General features: G+C 51.2%; 1 protein-coding gene across 1 annotated transcript in view; it reads right to left on the bottom strand.

Moving 5' to 3' along the window:
- Positions 1-19,552, bottom strand: part of LOC140349454 (D(4) dopamine receptor-like) — a 72,125-nt gene extending 52,573 nt beyond the window's left edge. The window contains exon 1 of the mRNA XM_072435789.1: positions 19,216-19,552. Coding sequence (XP_072291890.1) covers positions 19,216-19,479 — 264 coding nt within the window. The 5' untranslated portion in view covers positions 19,480-19,552. The remainder of the gene's footprint in view (positions 1-19,215) is intronic.
- Between the last annotated feature and the right edge of the window lie 372 nt (positions 19,553-19,924).

Raw genomic sequence — 19,924 nt, 5'->3', positions numbered from 1 at the left:
CTCTGCATTAATACGTCTGCTCTGTGGCCCTCCTCTGCATTGATACATCTGCTCTGTGGTCCTCCTCTGCATTGATACATCTGCTCTGTGGTCCTCCTCTGCATTGATACATCTGCTCTGTGGTCCTCCTCTGCATTGATACATCTGCTCTGTGGTCCTCCTCTGCATTGATACGTCTGCTCTGTGGTCCTCCTCTGCATTGATACATCTGCTCTGTGGTCCTCCTCTGCATTGATACATCTGCTCTGTGGTCCTCCTCTGCATTGATACATCTGCTCTGTGGTCCTCCTCTGCATTAATACGTCTGCTCTGTGGCCTTCCTCTGCATTGATACCTCTGCTCTGTGGTCCTCCTCTGCATTGATACATTTGCTCTGTGGTCCTCCTCTGCATTGATACATCTGCTCTGTGGTCCTCTTCTGCATTAATACATCTGCTCTGTGGTCCTCCTCTGCATTGATACCTCTGCTCTGTGGTCCTCCTCTGCATTGATACATCTGCTCTGTGGTCCTCCTCTGCATTGATACATCTGTTCTGTGGTCCTCCTCTGCATTGATACATCTGCTCTGTGGTCCTCCTCTGCATTGATACATCTGCTCTGTGGTCCTCCTCTGCATTGATACATCTACTCTGTGGTCCTCCTCTGCATTGATACATCTGCTCTGTGGTCCTCCTCTGCATTGATACATCTGCTCTGTGGTCCTCCTCTGCATTAATACGTCTGCTCTGTGGCCCTCCTCTGCATTGATACATCTGCTCTGTGGTCCTCCTCTGCATTGATACATCTGCTCTGTGGTCCTCCTCTGCATTGATACATCTGCTCTGTGGTCCTCCTCTGCATTGATACATCTGCTCTGTGGTCCTCCTCTGCATTGACACATCTGCTCTGTGGTCCTCCTCTGCATTGATACATCTGCTCTGTGGTCCTCCTCTGCATTAATACGTCTGCTCTGTGGTCCTCCTCTGCATTGATACATCTGCTCTGTGGTCCTCCTCTGCATTGATACATCTGCTCTGTGGCCCTCCTCTGCATTGATACATCTGCTCTGTGGTCCTCCTCTGCATTGATACATCTGCTCTGTGGTCCTCCTCTGCATTAATACGTCTGCTCTGTGGTCCTCCTCTGCATTGATACATCTGCTCTGTGGCCCTCCTCTGCATTGATACATCTGCTCTGTGGCCCTCCTCTGCATTAATACATCTGCTCTGTGGTCCTCCTCTGCATTGATACATCTGCTCTGTGGTCCTCCTCTGCATTGATACATCTGCTCTGTGGTCCTCCTCTGCATTGATACATCTGCTCTGTGGTCCTCCTCTGCATTGATACATCTGCTCTGTGGTCCTCCTCTGCATTGATACATCTGCTCTGTGGTCCTCCTCTGCATTGATATATCTGCTCTGTGGTCCTCCTCTGCATTGATACATCTGCTCTGTGGTCCTCCTCTGCATTGATACCTCTGCTCTGTGGTCCTCCTCTGCATTGATACCTCTGCTCTGTGGTCCTCCTCTGCATTGATACATCTGCTCTGTGGTCCTCCTCTGCATTGATACATCTGTTCTGTGGTCCTCCTCTGCATTGATACATCTGCTCTGTGGTCCTCCTCTGCATTGATACATTTGCTCTGTGGTCCTCCTCTGCATTGATACATCTGCTCTGTGGTCCTCCTCTGCATTAATACATCTGCTCTGTGGCCCTCCTCTGCATTGATACATCTGCTCTGTGGTCCTCCTCTGCATTAATACATCTGCTCTGTGATCCTCCTCCTCTGCATTAATACGTCTGCTCTGTGGCCCTCCTCTGCATTGATACATCTGCTCTGTGGTCCTCCTCTGCATTGATAAATCTGCTCTGTGGTCCTCCTCTGCATTGATACATCTGCTCTGTGGTCCTCCTCTGCATTGATACATCTGCTCTGTGGTCCTCCTCTGCATTAATACGTCTGCTCTGTGGTCCTCCTCTGCATTGATACATCTGCTCTGTGGTCCTCCTCTGCATTGATACATCTGCTCTGTGGTCCTCCTCTGCATTAATACGTCTGCTCTGTGGTCCTCCTCTGCATTGATACATCTGCTCTGTGGCCCTCCTCTGCATTGATACATCTGCTCTGTGGTCCTCCTCTGCATTGATACATCTGCTCTGTGGCCCTCCTCTGCATTAATACGTCTGCTCTGTCGTCCTCCTCTGCATTGATACCTCTGCTCTGTGGTCCTCCTCTGCATTGATACATCTGCTCTGTGGTCCTCCTCTGCATTGATACATCTGCTCTGTGGTCCTCCTCTGCATTGATACATCTGCTCTGTGGTCCTCCTCTGCATTGATACATCTGCTCTGTGGTCCTCCTCTGCATTAATACGTCTGCTCTGTGGCCTTCCTCTGCATTGATACCTCTGCTCTGTGGTCCTCCTCTGCATTGATACATTTGCTCTGTGGTCCTCCTCTGCATTGATACATCTGCTCTGTGGTCCTCCTCTGCATTAATACATCTGCTCTGTGGCCCTCCTCTGCATTGATACATCTGCTCTGTGGTCCTCCTCTGCATTGATACATCTGCTCTGTGGTCCTCCTCTGCATTAATACGTCTGCTCTGTGGCCCTCCTCTGCATTGATACCTCTGCTCTGTGGTCCTCCTCTGCATTGATACATCTGCTCTGTGGCCCTCCTCTGCATTGATACATCTGCTCTGTGGTCCTCCTCTGCATTGATACATCTGCTCTGTGGCCCTCCTCTGCATTGATACATCTGCTCTGTGGCCCTCCTCTGCATTGATACATCTGCTCTGTGGTCCTCCTCTGCATTAATACGTCTGCTCTGTGGTCCTCCTCTGCATTGATACATCTGCTCTGTGGCCCTCCTCTGCATTGATACATCTGCTCTGCGGCCCTCCTCTGCATTGATAAATCTGCTCTGTGGTCCTCCTCTGCATTGATACATCTGCTCTGTGGTCCTCCTCTGCATTGATACATCTGCTCTGTGGTCCTCCTCTGCATTGATACATCTGCTCTGTGGTCCTCCTCTGCATTGATACATCTGCTCTGTGGTCCTCCTCTGCATTGATACATCTGCTCTGTGGTCCTCCTCTGCATTGATACCTCTGCTCTGTGGTCCTCCTCTGCATTGATACATCTGCTCTGTGGTCCTCCTCTGCATTGATACATCTGCTCTGTGGTCCTCCTCTGCATTGACACATCTGCTCTGTGGTCCTCCTCTGCATTGATACATCTGCTCTGTGGTCCTCCTCTGCATTGATACATCTGCTCTGTGGCCCTCCTCTGCATTGATACATCTGCTCTGTGGTCCTCCTCTGCATTGATACATCTGCTCTGTGGCCCTCCTCTGCATTGATACATCTGCTCTGTGGTCCTCCTCTGCATTGATACATCTGCTATGTGGTCCTCCTCTGCATTGATACATCTGCTCTGTGGTCCTCCTCTGCATTGATACCTCTGCTCTGTGGTCCTCCTCTGCATTGATACATCTGCTCTGTGGTCCTCCTCTGCATTGATACATCTGCTCTGTGGTCCTCCTCTGCATTGATACATCTGCTCTCTGTGGTCCTCCTCTGCATTGATACATCTGCTCTGTGGTCCTCCTCTGCATTGATACATCTGCTCTGTGGTCCTCCTCTGCATTGATACATCTGCTCTGTGGTCCTCCTCTGCATTGATACATCTGCTCTGTGGTCCTCCTCTGCATTGATACATCTGCTCTGTGGTCCTCCTCTGCATTGATACATCTGCTCTGTGGTCCTCCTCTGCATTGATACATCTGCTCTGTGGTCCTCCTCTGCATTGATACATCTGCTCTGTGGTCCTCCTCTGCATTGATACATCTGCTCTGTGGTCCTCCTCTGCATTGATACCTCTGCTCTGTGGTCCTCCTCTGCATTGATACATCTGTTCTGTGGATCTCCTCTGCATTGATACATCTGCTCTGTGGTCCTCCTCTGCATTGATACATCTGCTCTGTGGTCCTCCTCTGCATTGATACATCTGCTCTGTGGTCCTCCTCTGCATTGATACATCTGCTCTATGGTCCTCCTCTGCATTAATACGTCTGCTCTGTGGCCCTCCTCTGCATTGATACATCTGCTCTGTGGTCCTCCTCTGCATTGATACCTCTGCTCTGTGGTCCTCCTCTGCATTGATACATCTGCTCTGTGGTCCTCCTCTGCATTGATACATCTGCTCTGTGGTCCTCCTCTGCATTGACACATCTGCTCTGTGGTCCTCCTCTGCATTGATACATCTGCTCTGTGGTCCTCCTCTGCATTGATACATCTGCTCTGTGGTCCTCCTCTGCATTGATACATCTGCTCTCTGTGGTCCTCCTCTGCATTGATACATCTGCTCTGTGGTCCTCCTCTGCATTGATACATCTGCTCTGTGGTCCTCCTCTGCATTGATACATCTGCTCTGTGGTCCTCCTCTGCATTGATACATCTGCTCTGTGGTCCTCCTCTGCATTGATACATCTGCTCTGTGGTCCTCCTCTGCATTGATACATCTGCTCTGTGGTCCTCCTCTGCATTGATACATCTGCTCTGTGGTCCTCCTCTGCATTGATACATCTGCTCTGTGGTCCTCCTCTGCATTGATACATCTGCTCTGTGGTCCTCCTCTGCATTGATACCTCTGCTCTGTGGTCCTCCTCTGCATTGATACATCTGTTCTGTGGATCTCCTCTGCATTGATACATCTGCTCTGTGGTCCTCCTCTGCATTGATACATCTGCTCTGTGGTCCTCCTCTGCATTGATACATCTGCTCTGTGGTCCTCCTCTGCATTGATACATCTGCTCTATGGTCCTCCTCTGCATTAATACGTCTGCTCTGTGGCCCTCCTCTGCATTGATACATCTGCTCTGTGGTCCTCCTCTGCATTGATACATCTGCTCTGTGGTCCTCCTCTGCATTGATACATCTGCTCTGTGGTCCTCCTCTGCATTGATACATCTGCTCTGTGGTCCTCCTCTGCATTAATACGTCTGCTCTGTGGTCCTCCTCTGCATTGATACATCTGCTCTGTGGCCCTCCTCTGCATTGATACATCTGCTCTGTGGCCCTCCTCTGCATTGATACCTCTGCTCTGTGGTCCTCCTCTGCATTGATACATCTGCTCTGTGGTCCTCCTCTGCATTGATACATCTGCTCTGTGGTCCTCCTCTGCATTTATACATCTGCTCTGTGGTCCTCCTCTGCATTGATACATCTGCTCTGTGGTCCTCCTCTGCATTGATACATCTGCTCTGTGGTCCTCCTCTGCATTGATACATCTGCTCTGTGGTCCTCCTCTGCATTGATATATCTGCTCTGTGGTCCTCCTCTGCATTGATACATCTGCTCTGTGGTCCTCCTCTGCATTGATACCTCTGCTCTGTGGTCCTCCTCTGCATTGATACCTCTGCTCTGTGGTCCTCCTCTGCATTGAGACATCTGCTCTGTGGTCCTCCTCTGCATTGATACATCTGTTCTGTGGTCCTCCTCTGCATTGATACATCTGCTCTGTGGTCCTCCTCTGCATTGATACATCTGCTCTGTGGTCCTCCTCTGCATTGATACATCTGCTCTGTGGCCCTCCTCTGCATTGATACATCTGCTCTGTGGTCCTCCTCTGCATTGATACATCTGCTCTGTGGTCCTCCTCTGCATTGATACATCTGCTCTGTGGTCCTCCTCTGCATTGATACATCTGCTCTGTGGTCCTCCTCTGCATTGATACATCTGCTCTGTGGTCCTCCTCTGCATTGATACATCTGCTCTGTGGTCCTCCTCTGCATTGATACATCTGCTCTGTGGTCCTCCTCTGCATTGATACATCTGCTCTGTGGTCCTCCTCTGCATTGATACATCTGCTCTGTGGTCCTCCTCTGCATTGATACATCTGCTCTGTGGTCCTCCTCTGCATTGATACCTCTGCTCTGTGGTCCTCCTCTGCATTGATACCTCTGCTCTGTGGTCCTCCTCTGCATTGATACATCTGCTCTGTGGTCCTCCTCTGCATTGATACATCTGTTCTGTGGTCCTCCTCTGCATTGATACATCTGCTCTGTGGTCCTCCTCTGCATTGATACATCTGCTCTGTGGTCCTCCTCTGCATTGATACATCTGCTCTGTGGTCCTCCTCTGCATTGATACATCTGCTCTGTGGTCCTCCTCTGCATTAATACGTCTGCTCTGTGGCCCTCCTCTGCATTGATACATCTGCTCTGTGGTCCTCCTCTGCATTGATACATCTGCTCTGTGGTCCTCCTCTGCATTGATACATCTGCTCTGTGGCCCTCCTCTGCATTGATACATCTGCTCTGTGGTCCTCCTCTGCATTGATACATCTGCTCTGTGGCCCTCCTCTGCATTGATACATCTGCTCTGTGGTCCTCCTCTGCATTGATACATCTGCTATGTGGTCCTCCTCTGCATTGATACATCTGCTCTGTGGTCCTCCTCTGCATTGATACCTCTGCTCTGTGGTCCTCCTCTGCATTGATACATCTGCTCTGTGGTCCTCCTCTGCATTGATACATCTGCTCTGTGGTCCTCCTCTGCATTGATACATCTGCTCTCTGTGGTCCTCCTCTGCATTGATACATCTGCTCTGTGGTCCTCCTCTGCATTGATACATCTGCTCTGTGGTCCTCCTCTGCATTGATACATCTGCTCTGTGGTCCTCCTCTGCATTGATACATCTGCTCTGTGGTCCTCCTCTGCATTGATACATCTGCTCTGTGGTCCTCCTCTGCATTGATACATCTGCTCTGTGGTCCTCCTCTGCATTGATACATCTGCTCTGTGGTCCTCCTCTGCATTGATACATCTGCTCTGTGGTCCTCCTCTGCATTGATACATCTGCTCTGTGGTCCTCCTCTGCATTGATACCTCTGCTCTGTGGTCCTCCTCTGCATTGATACATCTGTTCTGTGGATCTCCTCTGCATTGATACATCTGCTCTGTGGTCCTCCTCTGCATTGATACATCTGCTCTGTGGTCCTCCTCTGCATTGATACATCTGCTCTGTGGTCCTCCTCTGCATTGATACATCTGCTCTATGGTCCTCCTCTGCATTAATACGTCTGCTCTGTGGCCCTCCTCTGCATTGATACATCTGCTCTGTGGTCCTCCTCTGCATTGATACATCTGCTCTGTGGTCCTCCTCTGCATTGATACATCTGCTCTGTGGTCCTCCTCTGCATTGATACATCTGCTCTGTGGTCCTCCTCTGCATTAATACGTCTGCTCTGTGGTCCTCCTCTGCATTGATACATCTGCTCTGTGGCCCTCCTCTGCATTGATACATCTGCTCTGTGGCCCTCCTCTGCATTGATACCTCTGCTCTGTGGTCCTCCTCTGCATTGATACATCTGCTCTGTGGTCCTCCTCTGCATTGATACATCTGCTCTGTGGTCCTCCTCTGCATTTATACATCTGCTCTGTGGTCCTCCTCTGCATTGATACATCTGCTCTGTGGTCCTCCTCTGCATTGATACATCTGCTCTGTGGTCCTCCTCTGCATTGATACATCTGCTCTGTGGTCCTCCTCTGCATTGATATATCTGCTCTGTGGTCCTCCTCTGCATTGATACATCTGCTCTGTGGTCCTCCTCTGCATTGATACCTCTGCTCTGTGGTCCTCCTCTGCATTGATACCTCTGCTCTGTGGTCCTCCTCTGCATTGAGACATCTGCTCTGTGGTCCTCCTCTGCATTGATACATCTGTTCTGTGGTCCTCCTCTGCATTGATACATCTGCTCTGTGGTCCTCCTCTGCATTGATACATCTGCTCTGTGGTCCTCCTCTGCATTGATACATCTGCTCTGTGGCCCTCCTCTGCATTGATACATCTGCTCTGTGGTCCTCCTCTGCATTGATACATCTGCTCTGTGGTCCTCCTCTGCATTGATACATCTGCTCTGTGGTCCTCCTCTGCATTGATACATCTGCTCTGTGGTCCTCCTCTGCATTGATACATCTGCTCTGTGGTCCTCCTCTGCATTGATACATCTGCTCTGTGGTCCTCCTCTGCATTGATACATCTGCTCTGTGGTCCTCCTCTGCATTGATACATCTGCTCTGTGGTCCTCCTCTGCATTGATACATCTGCTCTGTGGTCCTCCTCTGCATTGATACATCTGCTCTGTGGTCCTCCTCTGCATTGATACCTCTGCTCTGTGGTCCTCCTCTGCATTGATACCTCTGCTCTGTGGTCCTCCTCTGCATTGATACATCTGCTCTGTGGTCCTCCTCTGCATTGATACATCTGTTCTGTGGTCCTCCTCTGCATTGATACATCTGCTCTGTGGTCCTCCTCTGCATTGATACATCTGCTCTGTGGTCCTCCTCTGCATTGATACATCTGCTCTGTGGTCCTCCTCTGCATTGATACATCTGCTCTGTGGTCCTCCTCTGCATTAATACGTCTGCTCTGTGGCCCTCCTCTGCATTGATACATCTGCTCTGTGGTCCTCCTCTGCATTGATACATCTGCTCTGTGGTCCTCCTCTGCATTGATACATCTGCTCTGTGGTCCTCCTCTGCATTGATACATCTGCTCTGTGGTCCTCCTCTGCATTGATACATCTGCTCTGTGGTCCTCCTCTGCATTGATACGTCTGCTCTGTGGTCCTCCTCTGCATTGATACATCTGCTCTGTGGTCCTCCTCTGCATTGATACGTCTGCTCTGTGGTCCTCCTCTGCATTGATACATCTGCTCTGTGGTCCTCCTCTGCATTGATACATCTGCTCTGTGGCCCTCCTCTGCATTGATACATCTGCTCTGTGGTCCTCCTCTGCATTGATACGTCTGCTCTGTGGTCCTCCTCTGCATTGATACATCTGCTCTGTGGCCCTCCTCTGCATTGATACATCTGCTCTGTGGTCTTCCTCTGCATTGATACATCTGCTCTGTGGTCCTCCTCTGCATTGATACATCTGCTCTGTGGCCCTCCTCTGCATTGATACATCTGCTCTGTGGTCCTCCTCTGCATTGATACGTCTGCTCTGTGGTCCTCCTCTGCATTGATACATCTGCTCTGTGGCCCTCCTCTGCATTCATACATCTGCTCTGTGGTCCTCCTCTGCATTGATACCTCTGCTCTGTGGTCCTCCTCTGCATTAATACGTCTGCTCTGTCGTCCTCCTCTGCATTGATACCTCTGCTCTGTGGTCCTCCTCTGCATTGATACATCTGCTCTGTGGTCCTCCTCTGCATTGATACATCTGCTCTGTGGTCCTCCTCTGCATTAATACGTCTGCTCTGTGGTCCTCCTCTGCATTGATACATCTGCTCTGTGGTCCTCCTCTGCATTGATACATCTGCTCTGTGGCCCTCCTCTGCATTGATACATCTGCTCTGTGGTCCTCCTCTGCATTGATACATCTGCTCTGTGGTCCTCCTCTGCATTAATACGTCTGCTCTGTGGTCCTCCTCTGCATTGATACATCTGCTCTGTGGCCCTCCTCTGCATTGATACATCTGCTCTGTGGCCCTCCTCTGCATTAATACATCTGCTCTGTGGTCCTCCTCTGCATTGATACATCTGCTCTGTGGTCCTCCTCTGCATTGATACATCTGCTCTGTGGTCCTCCTCTGCATTGATACATCTGCTCTGTGGTCCTCCTCTGCATTGATACATCTGCTCTGTGGTCCTCCTCTGCATTGATACATCTGCTCTGTGGTCCTCCTCTGCATTGATACATCTGCTCTGTGGTCCTCCTCTGCATTGATACATCTGCTCTGTGGTCCTCCTCTGCATTGATACCTCTGCTCTGTGGTCCTCCTCTGCATTGATACCTCTGCTCTGTGGTCCTCCTCTGCATTGATACATCTGCTCTGTGGTCCTCCTCTGCATTGATACATCTGTTCTGTGGTCCTCCTCTGCATTGATACATCTGCTCTGTGGTCCTCCTCTGCATTGATACATCTGCTCTGTGGTCCTCCTCTGCATTGATACATCTGCTCTGTGGCCCTCCTCTGCATTGATACATCTGCTCTGTGGTCCTCCTCTGCATTGATACATCTGCTCTGTGGTCCTCCTCTGCATTGATACCTCTGCTCTGTGGTCCTCCTCTACATTGATACGTCTGCTCTGTGGTCCTCCTCTGCATTAATACGTCTGCTCTGTGGTCCTCCTCTGCATTAATACATCTGCTCTGTGGTCCTCCTCTGCATTGATACATCTGCTCTGTGGTCCTCCTCTGCATTGATACATCTGCTCTGTGGTCCTCCTCCTCTGCATTAATACGTCTGCTCTGTGGCCCTCCTCTGCATTGATACATCTGCTCTGTGGTCCTCCTCTGCATTGATAAATCTGCTCTGTGGTCCTCCTCTGCATTGATACATCTGCTCTGTGGCCCTCCTCTGCATTGATACATCTGCTCTGTGGTCCTCCTCTGCATTAATACGTCTGCTCTGTGGTCCTCCTCTGCATTAATACATCTGCTCTGTGGCCCTCCTCTGCATTGATACATCTGCTCTGTGGTCCTCCACTGCATTAATACGTCTGCTCTGTGGTCCTCCTCTGCATTGATACATCTGCTCTGTGGCCCTCCTCTGCATTGATACATCTGCTCTGTGGTCCTCCTCTGCATTGATACATCTGCTCTGTGGTCCTCCTCTGCATTGATACATCTGCTCTGTGGCCCTCCTCTGCATTAATACGTCTGCTCTGTCGTCCTCCTCTGCATTGATACATCTGTTCTGTGGTCCTCCTCTGCATTGATACATCTGCTCTGTGGTCCTCCTCTGCATTGATACATCTGCTCTGTGGTCCTCCTCTGCATTGATACATCTGCTCTGTGGCCCTCCTCTGCATTGATACATCTGCTCTGTGGTCCTCCTCTGCATTGATACATCTGCTCTGTGGTCCTCCTCTGCATTGATACCTCTGCTCTGTGGTCCTCCTCTACATTGATACGTCTGCTCTGTGGTCCTCCTCTGCATTAATACGTCTGCTCTGTGGTCCTCCTCTGCATTAATACATCTGCTCTGTGGTCCTCCTCTGCATTGATACATCTGCTCTGTGGTCCTCCTCTGCATTGATACATCTGCTCTGTGGTCCTCCTCTGCATTGATACATCTGCTCTGTGGCCCTCCTCTGCATTGATACATCTGCTCTGTGGTCCTCCTCTGCATTAATACGTCTGCTCTGTGGTCCTCCTCTGCATTAATACATCTGCTCTGTGGCCCTCCTCTGCATTGATACATCTGCTCTGTGGTCCTCCTCTGCATTAATACGTCTGCTCTGTGGTCCTCCTCTGCATTGATACATCTGCTCTGTGGCCCTCCTCTGCATTGATAAATCTGCTCTGTGGTCCTCCTCTGCATTGATACATCTGCTCTGTGGTCCTCCTCTGCATTGATAAATCTGCTCTGTGGTCCTCCTCTGCATTGATACATCTGCTCTGTGGTCCTCCTCTGCATTGATACATCTGCTCTGTGGTCCTCCTCTGCATTGATACATCTGCTCTGTGGTCCTCCTCTGCATTGATACATCTGCTCTGTGGTCCTCCTCTGCATTGATACATCTGCTCTGTGGTCCTCCTCTGCATTGATACATCTGCTCTGTGGTCCTCCTCTGCATTGATACCTCTGCTCTGTGGTCCTCCTCTGCATTGATACCTCTGCTCTGTGGTCCTCCTCTGCATTGATACATCTGCTCTGTGGTCCTCCTCTGCATTGATACATCTGCTCTGTGGTCCTCCTCTGCATTGACACATCTGCTCTGTGGTCCTCCTCTGCATTGATACATCTGCTCTGTGGTCCTCCTCTGCATTGATACATCTGCTCTGTGGCCCTCCTCTGCATTGATACATCTGCTCTGTGGTCCTCCTCTGCATTGATACATCTGCTCTGTGGCCCTCCTCTGCATTGATACATCTGCTCTGTGGTCCTCCTCTGCATTGATACATCTGCTCTGTGGTCCTCCTCTGCATTGATACATCTGCTCTGTGGTCCTCCTCTGCATTGATACATCTGCTCTGTGGTCCTCCTCTGCATTGATACATCTGCTCTGTGGTCCTCCTCTGCATTGATACATCTGCTCTGTGGTCCTCCTCTGCATTGATACATCTGCTCTGTGGTCCTCCTCTGCATTGATACGTCTGCTCTGTGGTCCTCCTCTGCATTGATACGTCTGCTCTGTGGCCCTCCTCTGCATTGATACATCTGCTCTGTGGTCCTCCTCTGCATTGATACATCTGCTCTGTGGTCCTCCTCTGCATTGATACATCTGCTCTGTGGTCCTCCTCTGCATTGATACATCTGCTCTGTGGTCCTCCTCTGCATTGATACATCTGCTCTGTGGTCCTCCTCTGCATTGATACATCTGCTCTGTGGTCCTCCTCTGCATTGATACATCTGCTCTGTGGTCCTCCTCTGCATTGATACATCTGCTCTGTGGTCCTCCTCTGCATTGATACATCTGCTCTGTGGTCCTCCTCTGCATTGATACCTCTGCTCTGTGGTCCTCCTCTGCATTGATACCTCTGCTCTGTGGTCCTCCTCTGCATTGATACATCTGCTCTGTGGTCCTCCTCTGCATTGATACATCTGCTCTGTGGTCCTCCTCTGCATTGACACATCTGCTCTGTGGTCCTCCTCTGCATTGATACATCTGCTCTGTGGTCCTCCTCTGCATTGATACATCTGCTCTTTGGTCCTCCTCTGCATTGATACATCTGCTCTGTGGTCCGCCTCTGCATTGATACGTCTGCTCTGTGGTCCTCCTCTGCATTAATACGTCTGCTCTGTGGCCCTCCTCTGCATTGATACATCTGCTCTGTGGTCCTCCTCTGCATTGATACATCTGCTCTGTGGTCCTCCTCTGCATTGATACATCTGCTCTGTGGTCCTCCTCTGCATTGATACATCTGCTCTGTGGCCCTCCTCTGCATTGATACATCTGCTCTGTGGTCCTCCTCTGCATTGATACATCTGCTCTGTGGTCCTCCTCTGCATTGATACATCTGCTCTGTGGTCCTCCTCTGCATTGATACATCTGCTCTGTGGTCCTCCTCTGCATTGATACATCTGCTCTGTGGTCCTCCTCTGCATTGATACATCTGCTCTGTGGTCCTCCTCTGCATTGATACATCTGCTCTGTGGTCCTCCTCTGCATTGATACCTCTGCTCTGTGGTCCTCCTCTGCATTGATACCTCTGCTCTGTGGTCCTCCTCTGCATTGATACATCTGCTCTGTGGTCCTCCTCTGCATTGATACATCTGTTCTGTGGTCCTCCTCTGCATTGATACATCTGCTCTGTGGTCCTCCTCTGCATTGATACGTCTGCTCTGTGGTCCTCCTCTGCATTGATACATCTGCTCTTTGGTCCTCCTCTGCATTGATACATCTGCTCTGTGGTCCGCCTCTGCATTGATACGTCTGCTCTGTGGTCCTCCTCTGCATTAATACGTCTGCTCTGTGGCCCTCCTCTGCATTGATACATCTGCTCTGTGGTCCTCCTCTGCATTGATACATCTGCTCTGTGGTCCTCCTCTGCATTGATACATCTGCTCTGTGGTCCTCCTCTGCATTGATACATCTGCTCTGTGGTCCTCCTCTGCATTGATACATCTGCTCTGTGGTCCTCCTCTGCATTGATACATCTGCTCTGTGGTCCTCCTCTGCATTGATACATCTGCTCTGTGGTCCTCCTCTGCATTGATACATCTGCTCTGTGGTCCTCCTCTGCATTGATACATCTGCTCTGTGGTCCTCCTCTGCATTGATACATCTGCTCTGTGGTCCTCCTCTGCATTGATACGTCTGCTCTGTGGCCCTCCTCTGCATTGATACCTCTGCTCTGTGGTCCTCCTCTGCATTGATACATCTGCTCTGTGGTCCTCCTCTGCATAGATACATCTGCTCTGTGGCCCTCCTCTGCATTGATACATCTGCTCTGTGGTCCTCCTCTGCATTGATACATCTGCTCTGTGGCCCTCCTCTGCATTGATACATCTGCTCTGTGGTCCTCCTCTGCATTGATACATCTGCTCTGTGGCCCTCCTCTGCATTGATACATCTGCTCTGTGGTCCTCCTCTGCATTGATACGTCTGCTCTGTGGTCCTCCTCTGCATTGATACATCTGCTCTGTGGCCCTCCTCTGCATTCATACATCTGCTCTGTGGTCCTCCTCTGCATTGATACCTCTGCTCTGTGGTCCTCCTCTGCATTGATACATCTGCTCTGTGGTCCTCCTCCTCTGCATTAATACGTCTGCTCTGTGGCCCTCCTCTGCATTGATACATCTGCTCTGTGGTCCTCCTCTGCATTGATAAATCTGCTCTGTGGTCCTCCTCCACATTGATACATCTGCTCTGTGGTCCTCCTCTGCATTGATACATCTGCTCTGTGGTCCTCCTCTGCATTAATACGTCTGCTCTGTGGTCCTCCTCTGCATTGATACATCTGCTCTGTGGTCCTCCTCTGCATTAATACGTCTGCTCTGTGGTCCTCCTCTGCATTGATACATCTGCTCTGTGGCCCTCCTCTGCATTGATACATCTGCTCTGTGGTCCTCCTCTGCATTGATACATCTGCTCTGTGGCCCTCCTCTGCATTAATACATCTGCTCTGTGGTCCTCCTCTGCATTAATACATCTGCTCTGTGGCCCTCCTCTGCATTAATACATCTGCTCTGTGGTCCTCCTCTGCATTGATACATCTGCTCTGTGGCCCTCCTCTGCATTAATACATCTGCTCTGTGGTCCTCCTCTGCATTAATACATCTGCTCTGTGGCCCTCCTCTGCATTAATACATCTGCTCTGTGGTCCTCCTCTGCATTGATACATCTGCTCTGTGGTCCTCCTCTGCATTGATACATCTGCTCTGTGGTCCTCCTCTGCATTAATACGTCTGCTCTGTGGCCCTCCTCTGCATTGATACCTCTGCTCTGTGGCCCTCCTCTGCATTGATACCTCTGCTCTGTGGCCCTCCTCTGCATTGATACATCTGCTCTGTGGTCCTCCTCTGCATTGATACATCTGCTCTGTGGTCCTCCTCTGCATTGATACATCTGCTCTGTTGTCCTCCTCTGCATTGATACATCTGCTCTGTGGTCCTCCTCTGCATTGATACATCTGCTCTGTGGTCCTCCTCTGCATTAATACATCTGCTCTGTGGTCCTCCTCTGCATTGATACATCTGCTCTGTGGTCCTCCTCTGCATTGATACATCTGCTCTGTGGTCCTCCTCTGCATTGATACATCTGCTCTGTGGTCCTCCTCCTCTGCATTAATACGTCTGCTCTGTGGTCCTCCTCTGCATTGATACATCTGCTCTGTGGTCCTCCTCTGCATTAATACGTCTGCTCTGTGGTCCTCCTCTGCATTGATACATCTGCTCTGTGGCCCTCCTCTGCATTGATACATCTGCTCTGTGGTCCTCCTCTGCATTGATACATCTGCTCTGTGGCCCTCCTCTGCATTAATACATCTGCTCTGTGGCCCTCCTCTGCATTAATACATCTGCTCTGTGGTCCTCCTCTGCATTGATACATCTGCTCTGTGGTCCTCCTCTGCATTAATACGTCTGCTCTGTGGTCCTCCTCTGCATTGATACATCTGCTCTGTGGCCCTCCTCTGCATTGATACATCTGCTCTGTGGTCCTCCTCTGCATTGATACATCTGCTCTGTGGCCCTCCTCTGCATTAATACATCTGCTCTGTGGCCCTCCTCTGCATTAATACATCTGCTCTGTGGTCCTCCTCTGCATTGATACATCTGCTCTGTGGTCCTCCTCTGCATTGATACATCTGCTCTGTGGTCCTCCTCTGCATTAATACGTCTGCTCTGTGGCCCTCCTCTGCATTGATACCTCTGCTCTGTGGCCCTCCTCTGCATTGATACATCTGCTCTGTGGCCCTCCTCTGCATTGATACATCTGCTCTGTGGTCCTCCTCTGCATTGATACATCTGCTCTGTGGTCCTCCTCTGCATTAATACATCTGCTCTGTGGTCCTCCTCTGCATTAATACGTCTGCTCTGTGGTCCTCCTCTGCATTGATACATCTGCTCTGTGGTCCTCCTCTGCATTGATACATCTGCTCTGTGGTCCTCCTCTGCATTAATACATCTGCTCTGTGGTCTGTGGTCCTCCTCTGCATTAATACGTCTGCTCTGTGGTCCTCCTCTGCATTGATACATCTGCTCTGTGGTCCTCCTCTGCATTGATACATCTGCTCTGTGGTCCTCCTCTGCATTAATACGTCTGCTCTGTGGCCCTCCTCTGCATTGATACCTCTGCTCTGTGGCCCTCCTCTGCATTGATACATCTGCTCTGTGGCCCTCCTCTGCATTGATACATCTGCTCTGTGGTCCTCCTCTGCATTGATACATCTGCTCTGTGGTCCTCCTCTGCATTAATACATCTGCTCTGTGGTCCTCCTCTGCATTAATACGTCTGCTCTGTGGCCATCCTCTGCATTGATACCTCTGCTCTGTGGTCCTCCTCTGCATTGATACATCTGCTCTGTGGTCCTCCTCTGCATTGATACATCTGCTCTGTGGTCCTCCTCTGCATTGATACATCTGCTCTGTGGCCCTCCTCTGCATTAATACGTCTGCTCTGTGGCCCTCCTCTACATTGATACCTCTGCTCTGTGGTCCTCCTCTGCATTGATACATCTGCTCTGTGGCCCTCCTCTGCATTGATACATCTGCTCTGTGGTCCTCCTCTGCATTGATACATCTGCTCTGTGGTCCTCCTCTGCATTAATACGTCTGCTCTGTGGTCCTCCTCTGCATTGATACATCTGCTCTGTGGTCCTCCTCTGCATTAATACGTCTGCTCTGTGGTCCTCCTCTGCATTGATACATCTGCTCTGTGGCCCTCCTCTGCATTGATACATCTGCTCTGTGGTCCTCCTCTGCATTGATACATCTGCTCTGTGGCCCTCCTCTGCATTAATACATCTGCTCTGTGGTCCTCCTCTGCATTAATACATCTGCTCTGTGGCCCTCCTCTGCATTAATACATCTGCTCTGTGGTCCTCCTCTGCATTGATACATCTGCTCTGTGGCCCTCCTCTGCATTAATACATCTGCTCTGTGGTCCTCCTCTGCATTAATACATCTGCTCTGTGGCCCTCCTCTGCATTAATACATCTGCTCTGTGGTCCTCCTCTGCATTGATACATCTGCTCTGTGGTCCTCCTCTGCATTGATACATCTGCTCTGTGGTCCTCCTCTGCATTAATACGTCTGCTCTGTGGCCCTCCTCTGCATTGATACCTCTGCTCTGTGGCCCTCCTCTGCATTGATACATCTGCTCTGTGGCCCTCCTCTGCATTGATACATCTGCTCTGTGGTCCTCCTCTGCATTGATACATCTGCTCTGTGGTCCTCCTCTGCATTAATACATCTGCTCTGTGGTCCTCCTCTGCATTAATACGTCTGCTCTGTGGCCCTCCTCTGCATTGATACCTCTGCTCTGTGGCCCTCCTCTGCATTGATACATCTGCTCTGTGGTCCTCCTCTGCATAGATACATCTGCTCTGTGGTCCTCCTCTGCATTGATACATCTGCTCTGTGGTCCTCCTCTGCATTGATACATCTGCTCTGTGGCCCTCCTCTGCATTAATACATCTGCTCTGTAGTCCTCCTCTGCATTGATACATCTGCTCTGTGGTCCTCCTCTGCATTGATACATCTGCTCTGTGGTCCTCCTCTGCATTAATACGTCTGCTCTGTGGCCCTCCTCTGCATTGATACCTCTGCTCTGTGGTCCTCCTCTGCATTGATACATCTGCTCTGTGGTCCTCCTCTGCATTGATACATCCGCTCTGCGGTCCTCCTCTGCATTAATACGTCTGCTCTGTGGCCCTCCTCTGCATTGATACCTCTGATCTGTGGTCCTCCTCTGCATTGATACATCTGCTCTGTGGCCCTCCTCTGCATTGATACATCTGCTCTGTGGTACCCATCCATTTTCTTCCGCTTTATCCGGGGCCGGGTCGCGGGGGCGGCAGTCTAAGCAGGGACTCCCAGACTTCCTCCTCCCCAGACACTTCCTCCAACTCCTCTGGGGGGATCCCGAGGCATTCCCAGGCCAGCCGAGAGATATAGTCCCTCCAGCGTGTCCTGGGTCCTCCCGGGTCCATAGGTGAGGGTTGGAACATAAATTGACCTGTAAATTGAGAGCTTTGTCTTTCAACTCAGCTCCTTTTTTACCACAACAGATCCACCTGTCAATCTCACGCTCCATCCTTCCCTCACTCGTGAACAAGACCCCGAGATACTTGAACTCCTGAAGAGGGCAAGCCACCTTTTTCCGGTCGAGAACCATGGCCTCGGATTTGGAGGTGCTGATTCTCATCCCAGCCGCTTCACACTCGGCTGCAAACCGTCCCAGTGCATGTTGCAGGTCCGGGTTTGATGGAGCCATCAGGACAACATCGTCTGCAAACAGCAGAGATGAGATCCTGTGGTCCCCAAACCGGACACCCTCCGACCCCTGACTGCACTTAGAAATTCTGTCCATAAAAATTATGAACAGAACCGGTGACAAAGGGCAGCCCTGGCGGAGTCCAACATGCACTGGGAACAGGTCTGACTTACTGCCGGCAATTTGAACACAGCTCCTGCTCCGGTCATACAGGGACCGGACAGCCCTGAGCAAAGAGCCCCGGACCCCGTACTCCCGGAGCACCCCCCAAAGGACACCCCGAGGGACACGGTCGAAAGCCTTCTCCAGATCCACAAAGCACATGTGGACTGGTTGGGCAAACTCCCATGAACCCTCGAGCACCCGATGGAGGGTATAGAGCTGGTCCAGTGTTCCACGACCGGGACGAAAACCACTCTGCTCCTCCTGAATCCGAGGTTCGACCTCTGCATTGATTCTTCTCCTCCTCCTCCTCCTCCGTCTCCTCCTCATCATGTCCAAACCATCGCAGCCTGAAAACTCACATGATCGTTTGCAGTGACAAATGCTCATTTCATTTATAAGTTTCACGTTTTATTACCATTTATGTTGTCAATTTTCTTTAAGCCTCTAATAAACTGTATTTTATTATTTTAATATTTTATTGTGTCCATTTCAACCGGTCAATCGGAGCAGACCTGCCCTAACCTCAGCGGTGTGGTGTGACTCTTTACGCTCTAATAGCATCAGTGACCCGCAGGTCGTCCACAGAAAGTTGTGCCACAGGTGGTCGATCCCCTCGTGCCCTTTGACCTCCCACTTAAGCGCCTTACGGAGGGGCGGGGCACGCGCGCACTCACCTCCGAATACACGAAGAGCGGCAGCACGAGCACCGCGAGCATCAGGTCCGCCACCGCGAGACTCACGATGAAGTAGTTGGTGGTGGTCTTGAGCGCGCGCTCCGAGAACACGCTCATGCACACGAGCACGTTCCCGCAGACGATGACGACGATGAGCGGCACCCCGAAGACGAGCGCCGCCACGTTATGTCCGCTCACCGCCACCGCCGCCGCGCGCGCCCACTCCGCGTCTGCGCCCTCTGCCGCGGTCCCGTTAGCGCCCATCTCCGCCGCAGCTCCCCCGCCTCGCCGGCGCGCATCAGCTCCGCTCCCGGTCCGGTCCCAGTGCCGCCATGGCGTCGGTTCGAGTCCCGGGATGCGGCTTTTTTTTCACGCACGGCCAAAAAAAAAAGCGCGCGCGGAGACGAAGCGAACCAGACGCGCGCGCGCTCCAAACTCACGCGGTCATCGGAGAAGGCGAATATTATCCTTCAGAGAAACGACGAGGAAAAAAAGTCCTTAAAGCGGGACAAAACAATGTCTTCAGGTGGAATGTCCTCGTCCAAGTTTTGAGCAGCCGCGTTAAAGGGCACCGCGGCCAAATTAACCGATTAAAGCCGCTTATGAGCCGCGCGCCACGGTGTCCTTCGAGATCCAGCGCGAGCCGCGTGCGTCCATCCGCGTGTCCGCGCGCGCGCGGCGAGAGAGCGCGCGTGAGGCTCGGACGTGA

The sequence above is a fragment of the Eucyclogobius newberryi genome, unplaced genomic scaffold, assembly GCF_026437365.1.
Source record: "Eucyclogobius newberryi isolate DKJ021-1_F unplaced genomic scaffold, fEucNew1.0.hap1 SCAF_7, whole genome shotgun sequence".
NCBI lineage: Eukaryota > Metazoa > Chordata > Actinopteri > Gobiiformes > Gobiidae > Eucyclogobius > Eucyclogobius newberryi.
The sequence above is the reverse complement of the archived record's forward strand: the minus strand, read 5'-3'. Positions and strand labels throughout refer to the sequence as shown.